Source organism: Rhipicephalus microplus, chromosome 6 (assembly GCF_043290135.1).
Source record: "Rhipicephalus microplus isolate Deutch F79 chromosome 6, USDA_Rmic, whole genome shotgun sequence".
Lineage (NCBI taxonomy): Eukaryota > Metazoa > Arthropoda > Arachnida > Ixodida > Ixodidae > Rhipicephalus > Rhipicephalus microplus.
This window is the reverse complement of record NC_134705.1, coordinates 27,269,679-27,287,563: the sequence shown is the minus strand read 5'-3', so window position 1 is coordinate 27,287,563 and position 17,885 is coordinate 27,269,679. Positions and strand designations below refer to the sequence as shown.

General features: G+C 43.3%; 1 protein-coding gene across 19 annotated transcripts in view; it reads right to left on the bottom strand.

The window, feature by feature from the left end:
• Sirt2 (Sirtuin 2) overlaps positions 1-17,885 on the bottom strand; it is a 438,023-nt gene that overhangs the window by 38,106 nt on the left and 382,032 nt on the right. For 14 of the 19 annotated variants that reach the window (XM_075865870.1, XM_075865861.1, XM_075865868.1 and 11 more), the window contains one exon: positions 16,615-16,696. In XM_075865870.1, the coding sequence (XP_075721985.1) occupies positions 16,615-16,696 (82 nt within the window). Of the gene's footprint in view, positions 1-7,183; positions 7,827-10,091; positions 10,315-16,614; positions 16,697-17,885 lie in introns of those variants that run through there. The other 5 variants (XR_012884102.1, XM_075865857.1, XM_075865864.1 and 2 more) reach the window with 3 other exon arrangements.

Here is a 17,885-nt window from a genome sequence, read left to right as displayed (position 1 = left end):
AAACAAACTAGAAGTAGCATGAGATGGGCTGGTCACAAACAAAAGCTCTCAGACACCAATTACTTGGTAACAATGCGACAATATATCATAACAATCTGATGAAGCCGCTTATTGAGCACATGAAGACGTTGAGCGTCACGCTGATCGAACCAGAAAAGATAAACGTTCCGGTTCCCCAAGTACGAACCCCCTGCTCTTTGCCATCAAGAGAAGAGATACTTGAATGTGTCACTAAACAAGCTGCTCTAACAAGCAAAGTAAAGAGTTGAAACTGCTTGTACGCAACTTTAGCGATTGTTTAGTCTTTATCCCGGGAAGACGAATCTTGTACAGCACGACATTGAGTTGTCATCCAACCAACCTTCCCGAACAAGGATGCACAGATTTTCGCCCCGTCACGAGAACCTCGTGAATGAATGCGTTCAAAACATTTTGACACCGGGTCTAATCGTGCCAGGGGAAAGCGAGTACAGGTCACCCATGTTTATCGTAGAAAGTCCTGGCAAGGAAACACGACCATGCATCGCCTATAAAAATTGAATGCGATAACAAAAATGAAGATGTTTTCCATTCCAAACGTTGAGGCCTTGATATTGAAAGTGTCCGCGGCTTCTGGCAAGTGCCACTCGCAAAAAAACGCCAGTAAGCTTGGCACGTTTATGACCCCCAACAGGCACATATCGCCCTCTTGTGCTCACTTTTGGCCTTAAAAATGAACCCTTCGTCTTTTCAAAGCTAATGCATGAAGTGCAGAAAGAAGCCGAGTCATTCGCTGTTCCATACCTTGACGATATAGCTGTTTTTTCGAGCACTTGGCAACAGCATTTGGAACATCTCACCATGTATTTCTTCGAATACACGAGGCAGGCTTGACTCTCAAAGTCGGCAAATGTCGCATTGTGAGCTCTGAAGTCCACTACTTGGGGCATAATGGCCAAGGGAAGCGACGCTCTTCCGAACTAAAAGTTGAGGCAATCACTAACTTTCCTTTGCCAAAACCAAAAACTAACTTACATTCCTTTTTAAGTTTAGCTGACTACTACAGAAGCTACATTTCAAACTTCGCAAATATTGCTAGTTCTCTCACAGATGCTTTGCGCAAGATAGAGGCAAACATTCTGCATTGGAATAAGCCGCATAAAAATGTCTTTGCCGAGATTAAAAAGCTTCTCATCAGCGAACCCGTCCTCGCGGCACCAGACTACTCGCTCCTCTTCTTAGTTCAATGTGACGCCAGCGACCATGTACTGGGTGTTGTTCTAAGTCAGGTAAATAGAAAGGACGAGGAGCATCCTGTTGTCTACGTGAGTCGCAAGCTAACTTCGTGTGAGCAGGCCTACAATACAACAGAGAAAAAATGCGCTTGCTTGGTGTGGGCTCTTGAAAAGCTTTCGTGTTATTTAAGAGGCTCTTAATTTGTTGAAACTAATCACTCCCCTTTAGCGCGGTTAAATCAAATGTCAAAGAAAAACAGCCGCTTGATGCGTCGGAGCCTAGCACTTCAGCAATTTGATTTCTCAGTGCGGCACAAGAAAGGCAAAGATCATGCCAGTGCTGATTGCCTTAGCCGTACCTGCTAACAGATGGTTATTGTTTTTTTCGTTTGTGTACATGCACCTTGGCGCAAATATTTTTTTTGTTCATTTCGTGTTCGGTTTTTACGTTATCTGCTCCCAGTGAATTCAACTGTCAGGCTTTCCTAAGTTTGGGCACCATGTTGCTTTCGACGTACCGTATTTATTCGCATAATCCTCGCACTTCTTTTGCCGGAAAACCGATGCAAAGTTGTGGGGTGCGAGAATTACGCGGGGAAAACTTTTTTTGAATACGTACATAGCAAAAAAGAGAACGAAGTGGCCGCAAATCGAGATTCTCACACCAGCAACTAACAGCAAGCTTTAAGAAGTACTAATTAAAACTTACCTCAACAATAAAAGCAGAGGTTTAACACAAGACAAGATTTATTTGAGACACAAAAAGTGGAAGCAAATAGTCGAGAACTAGAATACCATACGCAAAGCTTGTAGAAGTTGCGGGCGTAGCGGTAGTGTTCGTCGCTCAACAGGAGCCCTCAAAAGGTAAGCGTAGGACGTCAGTATTGGGCAGATGGCCATTTAACAGAATCGTCCGCAGTTTCCTTCTGTATAAATAAAGTTTACCATCAATCCCAGTTTTAGGCGCACGGTAGGCCCAAGCGTCTTGGTGGCTTGCAGCTGCCGTCACCAGTAGCGAACACAAAACTCGTGGACAAACGGCGGCCCTGTTGCCGTAGTTTAGTGCATGATCTATCACTTCCAACTTGAAAGCAGCCGTGTAGCTTCAGTATTGCCTCAAAACATGACAAGATTACCGACACAACATACAAAACACGCCGCAATGCGCACTGGCCACTTCGGCTAGGCTTAAATTTAATTGAATCATCGTGCAGTAGTACGCTTGATGGTTAAGAGATGGCGCGTGCTATCATCATCAGTAGCTGGAACGAGCACACGACATTACTGCGACAGTTTTTGTGGGTGCGATAATTACTCGGGGAAAAAAAACAACGTATTTTTGTTGGGCACTGTGGGGGGTGCGAGAATTATGCCACTGCGAGGATTACACGAGTAAATATGGTAGTTACTGCGTTTCTGCCGCTCGTTCACTGAGTCATTTCAGTTCTGTCCTGCTGGCTGGCGAGATCAACCCTGCTCCAGGCGTCTGCTGCAAACTACCGGGCCAAGCAGTGAATTGGCACTTGGCGAGTGGTGCCCGTTCAGAACTTCGCCTCCTCCTGGCCCTTTCAGGCCAATTTCGCGGGCGTGTTCCAGACAAAGCACAATGCCATCTCCGTTTCTTTCAGTACTGTCTACCTCAACGGATGCGCATTCATGCACCTTGATGTCTTCGCGACAATGGACAATGTGACTGTGCACACGTGTCAGTGCTCTGCTTGGACAAACCTGCCCACATGTTGGCTTCCTGCTACCACCTCCAGTTGTTCATGAAGCGTCATCCTCGTGGACGCCTTCCGTTATGGATTGCTTTGGCCGAGTTGTAACATACGCAGTGCTCGCCCTCCTTTAAATGTTGGGGCTTTCCGCTAAGATTGCCCTGCTTGATGTGCTATCTTGTTTTCTTTCATTTCCTGCCAAGATCTCATTGGCCGCGTAGCTGAAGGGGTGTATTGAACTTGTGAATAAGGTACGAATCTGCATATGATCAGCCTCTTGTGGACCGAAAATTTCACTTAGTTATGTATAGTTTGATATCGTCGAAGTTGTGCCCTTCTACAATATGCTGTGCCAATGCTTTTGGTAATTTCTTTGCCATGTCCGTGCGATGACCGTTTAATCTAACATTAAGAAGCTGCCGTGTTTTGCCAATGTACTTTTTATGACAATATGGACATTGGATCATGTAGGTAACGTCCTCACTAGTGCAAGTAAAAGTAGTTTTGCTATGATGGACATGATCACTTCCGGTGTTTTTAACTGTGTTGTCATCTGCGTTAACTGTGTTATTTTGTGCAAAATATTCCAGCAGACCCTCGACACGAGCATCCTGCCGGCGGATTGGGAAGTCGGGAAGGTGGTGCCACTCCGTAAGTCCGGTAACAAAAACACGCCTAACAATTTCCGACCCATATCACTAACAAGCATTCCATGCAAAATTCTCGAACATGTAATTTTTTCCCGTCTGGTCAAATTTCTTGAATTTAACTCTTTCTTCTCACCCACGCAACATGGTTTTCGAAAGAAGTTCTCGTGCGAGACCCAATTGCTTTCATTAACCCACAAGCTACACTTAATTTTAGATCGCCGTTCATCCGCTGATTGTATCTTCCTCGACTTCTCGAAGGCTTTTGACAAAGTGCCTCACAAACTACTCCTTTACAAACTAAGCAAGTTAAATCTAGATCCTAAGTTGTTTGCATGGATTGAGTATTTCCTTTCTAATCGTTTTCAGTTCGTCACAGCCAATAACTATGACTCTTCATCCAGTTCTGTTCATTCCGGCGTTCCCCAGGGCTCTGTCTTGGGACCACTTTTGTTTTTGATATAAGTTACTCTCTAATATTCACTTGTTTGCAGATGACTGTGTTATTTTTCAAGAAATTAACAACGATAACGACGTTACGGCACTGCAATTGGACATTAATGCAATTTCTAACTGGTGTGAGCAATGGTTAATGTAACTTAATACAACTAAATGCAAAGCCTTACGCATTTCAAGAACAGCCCTTTCGACGGGTTCATATTACCTTAACAACACACTTCTTGAACCTGTGACGTCGTACCGATACCTGGGAATTCACATAACAACTGATCTTACCTGGTCGCTTCATATTAATACCGTTATTAATAATGCTAATCGCCTGCTTGGCTACCTTCGCCGCAACTTCTTTTCTGCACCTACCTCTTTAAAACACTTTTGTATAAATCATTGGTTCGTTCTAAACTCGAATATGCATCATCCATTTGGGACCCGAGCCACGACTATCTGGTGACATCACTTGAGCTCGTGCAGAACAACGCAGCACGTTTCATTCTCAATAATTTCACCCGTGCGGCAAGTGTCACGTCCATGAAAAACTTGCTTCAATTACCCACTCTTACTTCGCGCCGCAAACACTCTCGCCTCTGTCTCTTTCACAAAATTTACTACCATAATTCGCCCCTATTCAGTGAGTTAATTATTCCTCCTTCATATATTTCTTCTCGTATGGATCACCGACACAAAGTAGGAACAATACCATGCAACACCAATGCCTTCTTTCAGTCATTTATTCCTCGGACGTCACAAGATTGGAACCGCCTTCCCGGACTGACCGCCGCAATCGAATACAACCATCAGTTTCGTGCAGCACTAGCTAACATTGTATGATTAGGGCCCATGTATGTTTGTACTTATCTGCTTACTACTTTTGTTGCTGCTTTTTAGTTTTTTGTATAACCTTGTAACCCACTCCCCTCTGAAATGCCTGTAGGCCTTGAGGGTACAAATAAATAAATAAATAAATAAATAAATCTCGAAGGTGTAAAAGTCTTGCATCTTGGACGGGAGCAAGGCTTTATTTGGACAGTAAAATAAGAGTTTACTTTTGCATGCACTAACATGTCTTTAGAATTCCTATTGCGGCAATACACAACCTTTGGCACTTCGTGAAACGCTTTTCCAAGATGCCCATTCCTTGCCAGTATTGTATAATACTTACGAAGAATTTTATTTATATTTGGAAGCACATTTGAGTATTTGGCTATGAATGCTAGGAGTTGGTTGGGTTGTGCTATGGGATTTTTTTAGCTAGTGTTGTTCTCCAATCTAGTTTACATGTGTCGTTCTAGACTTTGTTTATGTTGCCTCGTGGGCAAATACTTTCAACTAATGTTTGCTTTAGGTTACTTAAGTGGAGGACGTATTGACTGTTGTCGCTACAAATCCTTCTTACATACCTCGCTTGGCCGATGAAAATTCTTTGTTTGCAGTGTCAAAGGTGGTTACTAGTGTAATCTAGGTATTTTTTGTTGTCTGCCGGTTTTCTGTAAAGCGTCGTCTTTAAGTTTCCTGTTTCAATAGATACTGTCGTGACTAGGAAGTTAATTTAATTGGGAGAATGGTTCATGGCAAACTTAATACAAGAGTGAAACTTGCTACAGAGATCAATGAATGAGTTTACCGCACTTACGCGATGTTCTTATATAATAAATAACATGTCTATGTAGCAAAGATAGGTAGAAGGTTTTACTGGAGATGAATCCTGATTCTAAGTGTCCCATAAAAATGTTGGCATATGTTGGCGCTAAAGAGGTTCCCACACTAGTGCCAAATTGTTGTAGGTAGTAACACGAATTAACTTGAAAACAATTAGGCGCAAGGACTGATTCGAGTAATGAGAGGTCATCTTCAGCATTATGTGTATGTTTGTTTGCTATTAGTAACTTTGACACCGCTTCTATTCCCTCAATTATAGGTATATTAGGCTACAAAGAGCATACATCCAATGTTACCAGAATGGCTTGATCAGGAAGTGTTTGTACTTAATTAAGATTATCTATTACTATGAGTATATGAGGTGTATCCTCAACAAAAGATGGTAGAGTGGATGGTGCGTTGAATAGATAGAGATATAAAAATTTTGGTAGTGACTCAGGTGTATTGTTGTTGGACACTATAGACCTGTCTGAAGTTTCTGCGGTAATTACTTCCTCTATAAAAACCTTGTGAATCTTTGGAAGGAGGTAAATGAGACCTGCTTGCTTCTCTTTGGGCATGAGGAACGGTGCTTTGAGCATGTGATCAATTCCTTGGTTACAAAATCTGTTATGATTTGTTGTATGCTAATACTACAGTCTTAAGTCGGAAAGTCCTTTCTGTTTAAAAATTGTTTTAATACATCGTGTTCTGCATAAGTGAACTTCTCCGGCTTTCAGTCTAGCGCTACATAGCATAGTGATGGACTAACTATCTGAATGTGTAGATAAGACTAACTATCCTGTCTCGCACACCGCCTATCTCTGTAGACCTAAAGTCAAAAACGAAAAAAAGTGATGGGTGCTTGCAAGGGAATATACCAAGGAAGACGAGGCATGCACCTCCACAGTGTGCTCACCACCATTGGTGTAGAAACAGGCTAAGCAGCCTGTTTCGCAGGTGAAGTCAGACCATTGTACACCTCAGCCAAACACAAGTGAGGCTACAGATATGAAAATTGAACTTCAAGCTCATAAACGTACAAGATCGTCTATCTGCGCGGATCTTAAGTCAAAAACTAAAAATAATGAATTGTCGCTTGCAAGAAAATATACCAAGAAAGACAAGACATCTACCTCCGCGGTGCGCTCACTACCACTGGAGTAGACAAGGCTAAGCGGCCTGTTTCTCGGGTGCAATCTGACCGTTATACACCTAAGCTAAACACAAGTGAGGCTACACATATAGAAATTCAGGTCCGAATTCATAAACGCACAAGATCGCCTATCTCGGCGGACCTAACCTCAAAAACTAAATATAAAACTTGGCAAGTTAGCATCTCAATTACTATGAACATAAGAATGATGACTAACAATGAAATAACAATGGAAAAAACGAACTACATCCACCTAACCCACATTTTTGTATATGCACTGCATGTATACTGGCAAGATATTAATCCTGCTAATGTCTGATGAAAGACAATGGACAATTAAATACCATTCATGAGTTCCATGGGCACAGGCCACGTCTGCAGCTTATTTATTGCCATATTCTTTCCTTGGGTTTTCTTATCGCCCCGTTACACTGTAAATGCTGCCTTGCGGAAACCGCACCACAAGACCAAGAAGAATCGAGATACTCGTAAAATCTTCTGATACGATTATGCACGCAATGAAAACATTACAGTTTCTTCTATAACTTATGTTGGCACTATGTTGACATGCCATATAAGTCACAAAATGAGAACCAGCAACAATTATATATGATGATAAGCTACACAGTATGAACTTTATTTTACCCGAATGGCAACCAATACGTTCAACAACTCGCCAGTGCTGTTACTTGAGACCAAGCTAGCAAGATTGAGGCTAACTGATGAGAAATCTCAATCTACACCATAATTTGTTAGAGTAAAACACACATCTGCACTGACGAAAGTTAAGACACAGTGCAGCAGTATTTTATAGATACAAGACAAGCAACACTAAAAACTCCAACAAAACTGAGTACTAGAATGTATAGCACTGCCGGTGAAGTTCACAATAAGCAATTAAGCAACCTTTATAATAAATCGCTCCAGCACTTGAAAGCTGTCCATCACTGGCTCTCATTCTTCTTCGGCACCTCTGGAAAACTCTTTTTCGGCACCTCTGGGAGTGTTTAAAAGGAGAAAAAACATAGAACTCAGTCAACATAAAGCAGACGCAAATGTTTTTGCATTGTTGAAAACATTCATGCTCTGGGTGCATTGAGCATAAACACAAACGCCCAGTTGTTTTGACATGAAAAGAGAGAGAAAGATTTTATTGGCTAATGTTAAAGCACTGGGCCAATGCTGAGTATGCCACACCAAGTCTACCCAACCATTCTACTTTTGTAATGACACCGGAAGCCCGAGTCACTGTGCAGGCTCCACAGACATGACCTCTCAGCTCAAGATGGCAGGCTTGGGGCAGATTCGGCGGGACAGCTGGAAAGGATGTGGGTAAGTGTGTGGTAATCGAAGCTAGCCCGCCGCCTTTGCGCGGGCTTTTCCGCCTCTTTCTCCATTCTCATGTCCCGACATGACTCTCATCCTCCATGGTCTGTGGCAATGGGAGAGCGAAGAGGGACGTTTAACCCCTCTCACTCGGTAGCGGATGTCGACTGCGGCGCCGTGCACAGAGTCTCTCCGGACGTCTCGCGCGCAAGCGTCGTGAGTGACGGAGACCTCTCCGGGGATGACATGTGGGTAAGCACGCTTTTCTTTTCCGTCCGTCGGCTCCCTTTGTTTGACCCTTGCTCGGACTTCGCCAACAGTGCCTTGCGCTCGCGGCAAACGCTTACCTTATGTCGTCCCCTTTCCGAACGCTAGGCCGAAGAGTGTCGCGGTGTCCTAGTGCGTGGCCAGGCTGCGCCGACCCGTATCTCTCCGAAGCCAACGCGAGCGCTTTGCCCTCGCTCGAACAACCGGGCCTTTGTCCCGGTGGCTCCATGAATCACTTTTACCTTGGAGACATGCTCGGGGTACCCTGTGTAGTACTTCTCGCGTGTAGCGTGGATAAGCCCATTTGCTTTCCTGCCACGCCTTTGCAACGAGCTGTGTACTGCATTTTTGGTGTTGCCGCAAACAACAAACTGTTGCCACCTAGAGCAGTATCGTGTTCTCGCCACGGCGATGGTTAGTGCGTGCCCTGTGGCTCACTGAGACAGGACCCACACTAGTGACCGAACTCTCTCGGGATACGTATCACTACAAGTGCTGGCGTAGGGAACACGTATGGGAGTCCGAATAGCAGCTGAGACAAAAGAACAGTGTGGGTCTGCAGGCGTCTACGACAGACTTGTTGGGAGAGCGCAAACAAAAAAAGAGGGTAAGGCAGCTAAAACACGTCACCCAGAATAGCTTTGGTGTGAGTGACGTTTTTCCTCGCATCCTTCGAGTCCACACATGCTCTCAAATGAGCATAAAAACATATGCGGGTAAAACAAGAACAGTGAGTGGAAGAGCCATTCCAATCTGTGAGATTAGCGGAGCCTGTCACAAAGGCTTAGGATTTATTTTCAATACTTAGTATTGCTAGATGGACATTTGAGGTTCTACTGGCTCAGTTAGAACAAGATTGCACAGAAAAAAGAGTGCCCTGGCCTCGTAATGGGGAACAACTCGTTCAACTAGTACTACTAATATTTGGGCCAGTCAGTAAGAGTTCATGATTATACGACAATGAAATGCAAATGCACAAAACACTAAGGGAGATAAAGATACGAACACAAGATCCAACACTTGTCTTCATGTCTAATTCGTCGATGCATCACCCTGTTATATAATCTTGAAATTATTATTATTATTATTACTGTTATTATTACTGTCATCATCATCATCATCATGTCTCTATATTGAGATTACAGAATAGAGCAAGTAGAACTATTTTTACACCGTAGGCCGAGTCGTGACAGCAAAAGAGAATTCGCAATGTTCACAAAGTGTCGCGTCGCGAAGTGGAATTTGATAGCGTCCTCTCAAAAATGGTCAGAAAGAAGACACTTCCTTGTTCGGCTGTGTAGCCGCAGTGTTAATGCATTAGCAAGAAATGAACACAAACCACTTTGCACGTTGACTGCATCAGTTAATAAACCAGACTCTCCGTGACACGTTCAATATGATTTGTTCTTGCGACATGGGAAGTTCTCGTGAAATTGCATGGCAACTACCGCTTTCAATGATAGCCGTAAGAGCAAACATATAAGCTTCGTAAGGCTTTCTGTAGCTACATAGGTTACTTAAATGCTATCATTTCACCTATTTAGTCGAAATTCATCTTTCTTTACATATACATAGCATTCTTCAGTGCTTTTTGTAGTGCATGAATCCCATAACAATGTACACGGAAAGTCTTGCGGGCATGTGATTCCCTCAAATTGAACAGAGCAGCCCTGCTTCTTTTTGTTTATTTTTTTGTTTAAATGGCAGCACACTGAAGGCAACTTGCTTGGTGACGGGATGGTGAAACATTCTTTGGGCCCAGATAAACATGGTGATGAGCTGTTGTTGGTGCTGTCAAGTCGTTCGGCAAAGAGAATTCCTAAGATTGCCTTCAGCAGCGATGTTGAAAGGAACCAACTTGACGACGAGAATTGTTCGCTGGATGTAGAAGGCTGTAAACGCACCAAGTGACAGCGACGATGAGCGTTCAACTGCTAACTCACGAGAAGCGAGTTGCACTTCATGTTCACCCATGATAATGATTTTTCATGCTTGTAAGTCACTTTTATTGTACTTAATGTATCATATCCTTTAGTGAAGTCAAAATAAAAGAATAGTTTTCCTTACGCATTGCATGGGTGGATATTATAGAGCGCTGCACACCGCCAACAGGTTGGAGCTCGACCAGCGAAGCGAAATAGTTAGAGCGCTGGAACGTGCAGTTACGGCTACAATCTACTGTACGCATCTCTGCTAACTGTAGAGTTCGGGAAAAATTATATGTGTTAGTCACATAAATTTGTGCGCACTATTGTTTGTTTCTGTGCTTTCGTTGATTTTTCTGTACCCGCTCCTGCAATGTCCCAGGCATGGGACAGCAGCATTTGTAAATAAATAAATAAATAAATAATAACTTCTGTACTTTTGCGGTACCTTCCGAATGGCGTTGTTTTTTAATGAATTTTTGCAATTTCCGATATTTATATTTCGATCATGTTGATCAAACCTGCAACATACGAGTGCTATTGGCACATGGCTGTAGAGTCTGAGAACACATACACATATGCAACTTGAAAGGATGTTAAATGGTAGTATTTCGTTGAAAAAGCAACATCATGTTTCTGATGGCGCAAGGAATGACGACGGCATTTCCAAACCATCACCTCGTTAAACATTCGTTCTCGTGAAGTAGTGATGACACTACTCGCAAGTGCCCTACTAGTCGATTCCACTTAGTGAAGTTCCCTGTGACGCACACAAGCAAAACATCGTTCATGCACGATAACAGAGCAGAAATATAACATTTCACACTGTGGCAAATATCCAGGTAGCGAGCTTCCATGGTTTCAAAAAGTATCTTGGTCTCATACATTTCTGTACAGCTCATGACTTCATTCGGTTAAAGTGGCATGGTCCGTACGTCCACAGGTCCTATCTGTTCCTAGGCTAACGAATAGGTTGACCCCCCTACGGGTGCCATCGTGAATTGTACAGAAGGCCACCTATAGTTCCGAGGGCATTTTGAATAGCGCCAAAGCAGACACAACACAGTTTGCGCATACAATTTGTACAGCTGTCGTGGGCAACCTTGTCTTCCCTGTCTTGCTCTTGTATGCATTTAGGAGCTTCCCACTTTCCAGGGATCATCGTTTGAAGACCCAGAAAGCTGGCTACAGACTTACGACAGAGTCGTCGCCTTGAACAGCTGGGACACTGATGAAAAACTTCGCTGCGTCTACTTTTATCTAGAAGACGTCGCAAAGACATAGTTCGAGAACCGGAATCCTACTCTACGAACCTGCGATGTCTTTCGGACGACGTTACAGACACCTTCACGAGCGTCGTTTGTAAAGAACGTGCCGCTACTGCCTTGGAGACACATATTCAGCTTCCCAACGAAAGCGTGAACATCTTTATTGAAGAAATGATCCGGCTGTTCCATCCCTCCAATCCCAACTTGACCGAGAAGAAAGTGAGCTTCCTTATGAGAGATGTGAAGCAAGAACTGTTCGCCGGACTGATCAGGAACCTGCTGAAGACGATCGCTGAGTTTGCCTCGGAAGATATCACAATTGAGAGAATAAAGAGGGGGACTCGAGTAAATGCACCATGGAGTGGTGGGGATATCGGGTAAATGTTGCGCGATTGAGCGGGGTATGGGAATGCTTAATTGTTATTTCATCTTTATTATTCGTATTTATAGAATGAAGGAGACGCATTGCTTTCAAGGAGTGGTGGGACACTGTTGGGTGGTGCCTCACACTACTGGTTGAAAGTACTGTTGCTTCCATTGCATATACTAGAGTCAAGCAAAGCGTCAAGTCAAGCAAAAGCCAAGTAAAGACGCCCTTAACTGAATTCTGTACGCCCGATCCAGTGCCTACATATACGGGTTGGTGAGTGAATGATTGTGCAGCGCGAGCAGTCTATTTTTACTAGCAGACACTGCCTGCATCGGCCTTGCGAGGTGAGAAAGTGGGCGGAGCGACAGTTGGCGCGAGACGCAAGCATGCGCAGTAAGAATGTAGACACCACCGCCGATGCCGAATGTTTGAGTAGGTGCGACTATAAAATGCTCACCATTTAAAACAAGCTTGCATCATGCCTTCACCTGGAATCCACATACAGATGACTCTACATACGCTGAACAGGAGTGATGGAACGCTTCTGACAATGTACTCTCGCTGCTTAAGTCACATATTTAGGCGTACTTAAGTACGTTGTGCCTTTCTCAAGGTTTTTATTGTGAACAAGGCTCCCTCCCATATAGGGTACTGAAACGTCAGTAATCTTTGTGCTCTATGGGTCAGTGTATCCTTTTGCATTTACACTCAAAAGCAAGAGTTATGCAATGTCTTTTTTTTTTCACATGCATTTTAGCAGCTCACTGTAGTTGGAGCAGAAAGAGAGACTTTTTAAGTTTTGATCAAAGATAATGCTATTTTGTGTGACTGTCGCACAAAACTGCTGTGAGTTTCCATGACTTTTCCAGAAAGGTCTAAATTCCCTGACTTTTCCTGGTTTTTCACGTTTTCCAGCTTTGTAAGCACCCTGAATACACATGAATGAGATTCGCTTATAGAGGTTTTGTTTTAGAGATGCTTTATTTGCGTACTTTTATCCACTTCTGACACGAAGCCTCGCTCAACACCAGTCAACACAAGCCTCGCAGACACATATACTAAGAAATTTGCATAGACGGTGGCGCCACATTTCCCTCTGGGTAATTTTGTGATAAACTCTATGGGGCAAGGGCCCTGTATTCCACCTCCTGGCTACGCCAGTGACTACGGGTACACTGCACTACGGGGGCGAATCTACTAGGCATGTACTCGTCCTCAAAGTGTTCCGGTTCACGTTTCGAATGACAAGTATACTCAGATAGTAACATTGCATACCATTAGCTTCCTCTGCTTACAACCATTCAAGAGTCAATTTCGTCACAAGCTCCTTTGGCGAGTCTTTAGATTAGCTGGAGGGCCACAAGCACTCATCAAAAGACGACGCCATTTCGACTGTGGGTTGCAGGTAAAATGTGCAATGTTTCATGCAGGGCAAAAACATGAAATGACACAAATATGAAAAAAACCAAATAAATATGAATAGCGTCTTGGTGCATGCTGCATTCTCTATAAAGAGCATCCCATAGAGAGTAATGTTTTTCCTCTATAATTTTCACGAGAAAAACATGGATGCAATTGTGGAACTATGTTCTTCAGCGGTAGCAGACGACCAGTTTGGCTCCGCAGCCTTCACTTCCATGAAGGAAGAAAAAGAGAGGAGGGAGCATAGGAAAGACAGGATCAAGTTTGTGCAGTACCATTCGCCGCCCTAGCAGAGAGAGAGAAAAGCTCCGTAATTTCAGCTCCCCTTTTGTTCAAAACCTTTGACAGGGCCACTTTCTCCATGCTATATCATTAGGACTTGTACGCAAGCTCTCTTGGCGACTACATTTTTGAACTCAGCTCCTTCTCTTGAAGGGTTCCTATCCCATCGGCATTGTGCTTTGCAAAAGACAAAGCGAGAGTGCAGTTTGAGCCTCGAACTACATCTTCATTATTTATAACCTTTTTGTTTATTGAGTCTTAATGCCATACCATGACGGCTTTTCCTGCTCACGAGACATACAGTAGACTCTCAGTAAATGGGAAATCTGTTTAGTGGAACTGCTGCTTGAATGGAACAAAAGCTTCTGACAAAATTGGTTTCGTTCTTGCATTGTGTGCCCCGGTTTATCTCTCAGTAGACAGAACTCCTGTTAAACAGAACACATTTTACTGGTCCCTTCAGGTTCTGTTTAATAAGAGTCAACTGTACATGCAAAAATATCCACAGAAGCACTCACAGTGGCACGTGCTTAAGTTGCTTTTGCACACATGCTCTAGAACTATACATGCAGAGTCAAAGGCACTAAACCTGGGAGGAGGAAATGAAATTTGCGCATGCCATGCTGTCCCTCTCTGCACCTTCTCTTGAGCGAGTGCAGGCCAGCTGAGAAATCGGGCAGCACTACACTTGCAGCTTGAAAAAAACAAAGGAACAAGCTTGAATAGAACAAAAGCTTCTGACAAAATTGGTTTCGTTCTTGCATTGTGTGCCCCGGTTTATCTCTCAGTAGACAGAACTTCTGTTAAACAGAACACATTTTACTGCTCCCTTCAGGTTCTGTCTAATAAGAGTCAACTGTACATGCAAAAAAATACGCACAGAAGCACTCACAGTGGCATGTGCTTAAGTTGCTTTTGCACACAAGCTCTAGAACTATACATGCAGAGTCAAAGGCCCTAATCCTGGAAGGAGGACATGAATTTTGCGCATGCCATGCTGTCCCTCTCTGCACCTTCTCTTGAGCGAGTGCAGGCCAGCTGAGAAATCGGGCAGCACTACACTTGCAGCTTGAAAAAAATAAAGGAACAAGTGAAGAGCATGCGCGCGGCATGCTCTTCAACGAGGAGAAAGGTGCTGCACCCATTAAACTGGTGCCACCAGTGCGGCCTAATCAGAGAGACCTAAGGTTCCTATAAATGCTTGTTCTGCAACCATGCCTGGAAAGCCGATTGGTTACGAAGCTCAATTTTAGACTGTGGGTACCCGAGTTCGAATTCCTCTGCTCCAAAAAATGTTTTGTTTAACTTAATTTGTATCATCCTATCCACTTCGCCGAGCTGAGTATTCACTCAACCATCACGGCATCATTCCCCTTCCGACTATTTGAATCAGCACTCCTTGTTTTACGGGACTTTACTCTCTTCCACTTTAGCCTCCAACTTCCTTTCCCATCCCTTTTTTTTTTTCACTCCTGTAAGACGGTACATAAACAGTTTATTATTGGCGAAACAGGACAGCCTGTTAATGTTATATGGTCATTGCACGGTCACGGCAAAGAAATTACCCGAAGCGGTGGCACAGCATTTTAATGTAGCAGGATAAAACTTCGATGATCCCAAACTCTACATTCCTCAGTCAAACTTTCGGTCTGCTAGAGAGGAAATTATACAGAGTCGTACCTTATTCACAAGTTTAATACACTTTAGCCAGTAGGTATAAACGTTTTTAAAGGAGCTCTGGAATTAATTTGGTATGGTAGACACACAAAGAAAACCACTGCGTATTAAGCCCTCTGTCTGGGAACTTGAAATCTGCCAAAGTTATCTTCTTGCAACTACAAACGGGACTCAGCGAGACGTGTACATCTTCACCTCCTCACCGCTTCCTTTTTTTTTTTAATTCACGGCATTACCGGTTTTTTCTTCACTCATACAATTTGTCACAGTGCCCCCTCCCCCTTCTTTCACACCCACGTATCAAATGTTGCCCTTCCACCTCCTTTGTTAGGATGGAGGAGAGAGTACGAAGCATAGAACGCTAGTGCTAAACAAATCAGTTCTATTCTAGCCTTGAGAAAGACAAGTCTGCTTGTCGAAATGTTGGCTCGACACAACCACCGTTTGTGGATTTTTCAGATGACAGAGGTGTTTCTTATGAATATGTGGTCCACAGTTCAGTTGGGTTTGTTGAGTATGCACAAAGTGTCAGCATCTTTTGAGAACATGCTGTTGGATAAATTATTATTCGTTGATGATGTGAAAATATGTGTCCCAGACCGCTATTATCTTGTCCTCGAGGCTGCCTACAATTCTTCTAATGGCCAAACAATAACACTTTTGGAGCTTGTCTATGATGAGATCACCGAGACGTCCCCAACCAAATATCGATTTCCCGACAAAGCTTGATGTTTCTGCTTTTGCAGGAGGCACATTCGGAGTGAGCAACGAGGCACATTCTCTTTTGAATGAGCTCACTGCGCTCCATCTTGCAAACTAGAATCCTTACATACTGCTTTGATGCTTTAACTGAAAAAATCCTTGGCTGTCTACGAAATAGGGATGTCACAGGCCGCCACACAGGTTTTGAAATATGTAATTTTTATGCGATAAGAAGTCACCCTGGGCCAAACATGCGACTGATTCTGGTTAAGAAAAAGCCACAGATTTAAAATTGTGCAAAAAGAAAAAAATTCTTGTTTTTTCAATAAGTATGCTTACCCTGTCCCTTCAAAAAATCGTTGGGATGATGCAATCGTGCTGGCGAAACCAAACTAAAATAAAATTTTTCGAATGCTATTACATTCAAAGGGACCAGCCAGCGAGACGCCTGCATCGGAAGACTCCCAGGCAGCATACAATAAGCCGTGCACTGAAATGAACTTGCTAACGAGACCTCGTTTGCCTATTTCTGCTTTTCGTGCTTACCTGAGTGTTGGGATTCCTGTTGGGATGCCATTTGCTCAGCATTAGTCACTTCCACCTGGTCAATGAGCTGCATCAAGTCATCCTGAAAACAAATGATGCTGACATTATCCAGGATTTACTCAACGTAGTCAATATCTTGCTGAGGCTGAGCATAGGTTGCGCTTTGCTGCTAATCTAAATTTAGAAATGGTACAGACATATCCATATCATAAACCGTGTATCATATACAATTAGGATTTATTCGTTTGGCAAGCCTAAAAAAAAGTGAAATGAACTCAAACGCGTATTTAAACAAATTCTGCCACTTCTGAAGAGAATACTTCTACTTTTTCGCACACCAACGATAACAGCCTTGGAAACGGTGATGCTCTTTTGCAGCATGATAATACGTCATGAGAGCACTGCACTAAAATAAAGTATATGTGACTACCGGTTGGCAAAGTCACTCATGAGTCGACTCACTCAGATGGAGCAATGTGTGTGTGTCTGGGTGAGTAATATTTTGATGTGGGAAATTTTCATTAGTCTGAATCCTTTTGGGGTAAAAATTGGTGAGTATTAGTTTGAGTGAGCACTAAGCGTGAAGTATATTTTGCGAGTGAAGTTTGAGTAAGCTCCACTTTTAATTGCCTACCAATGATCCGATCTCCTCATCTTCAGCATTACGCGTTATTGGATGCGAGGCCCACCACTGGAAGCGCGAGCGCTGCCATCGCTGTGATCTTGCCTCACTCTTGGGAAGGAAAGCTGGTGGTTGGATGCGTTGTTTTTAACCGCACTTTCGCGATGTTTTCACTTTTATACAGCATTGTACTGCTCTCACTATACGTGTGCAGTCTTCTGCAGACTGCAAAGTACGGAATGTTGTAGTAAAAGTTATCGGCGGTGTGCCAAAGTTCGCTGAGTACGCGATGCAACTGTCACCTCTTTCTCTTTTTGTTGTTGTGGTTATTTCAAGCCCACAGGATTAACATGAGCACCAACCACAAATGTTCACATAAAAGCAGAACGTTTCAATTTCCGCATGGGAGCCCCGTTCACACTAAAATAATGAATGGGCAAACAGTCCAATTATGCATCCTAAAATACGACATACGTACATGTGGGGGAAATTACCGTGATTACATTTTAAAATGTGCGCCATTGTATGCATTGTCAGAGGGTCAAGATAAATTCGGAAGTCCAGTTCTTTTCCCTTAATTTCTGTGAATTTTACCCTATTCTGTCTATTTTATTGCCAGCTGGTTCTGCGTGCTCGGCCAGCGCATTCG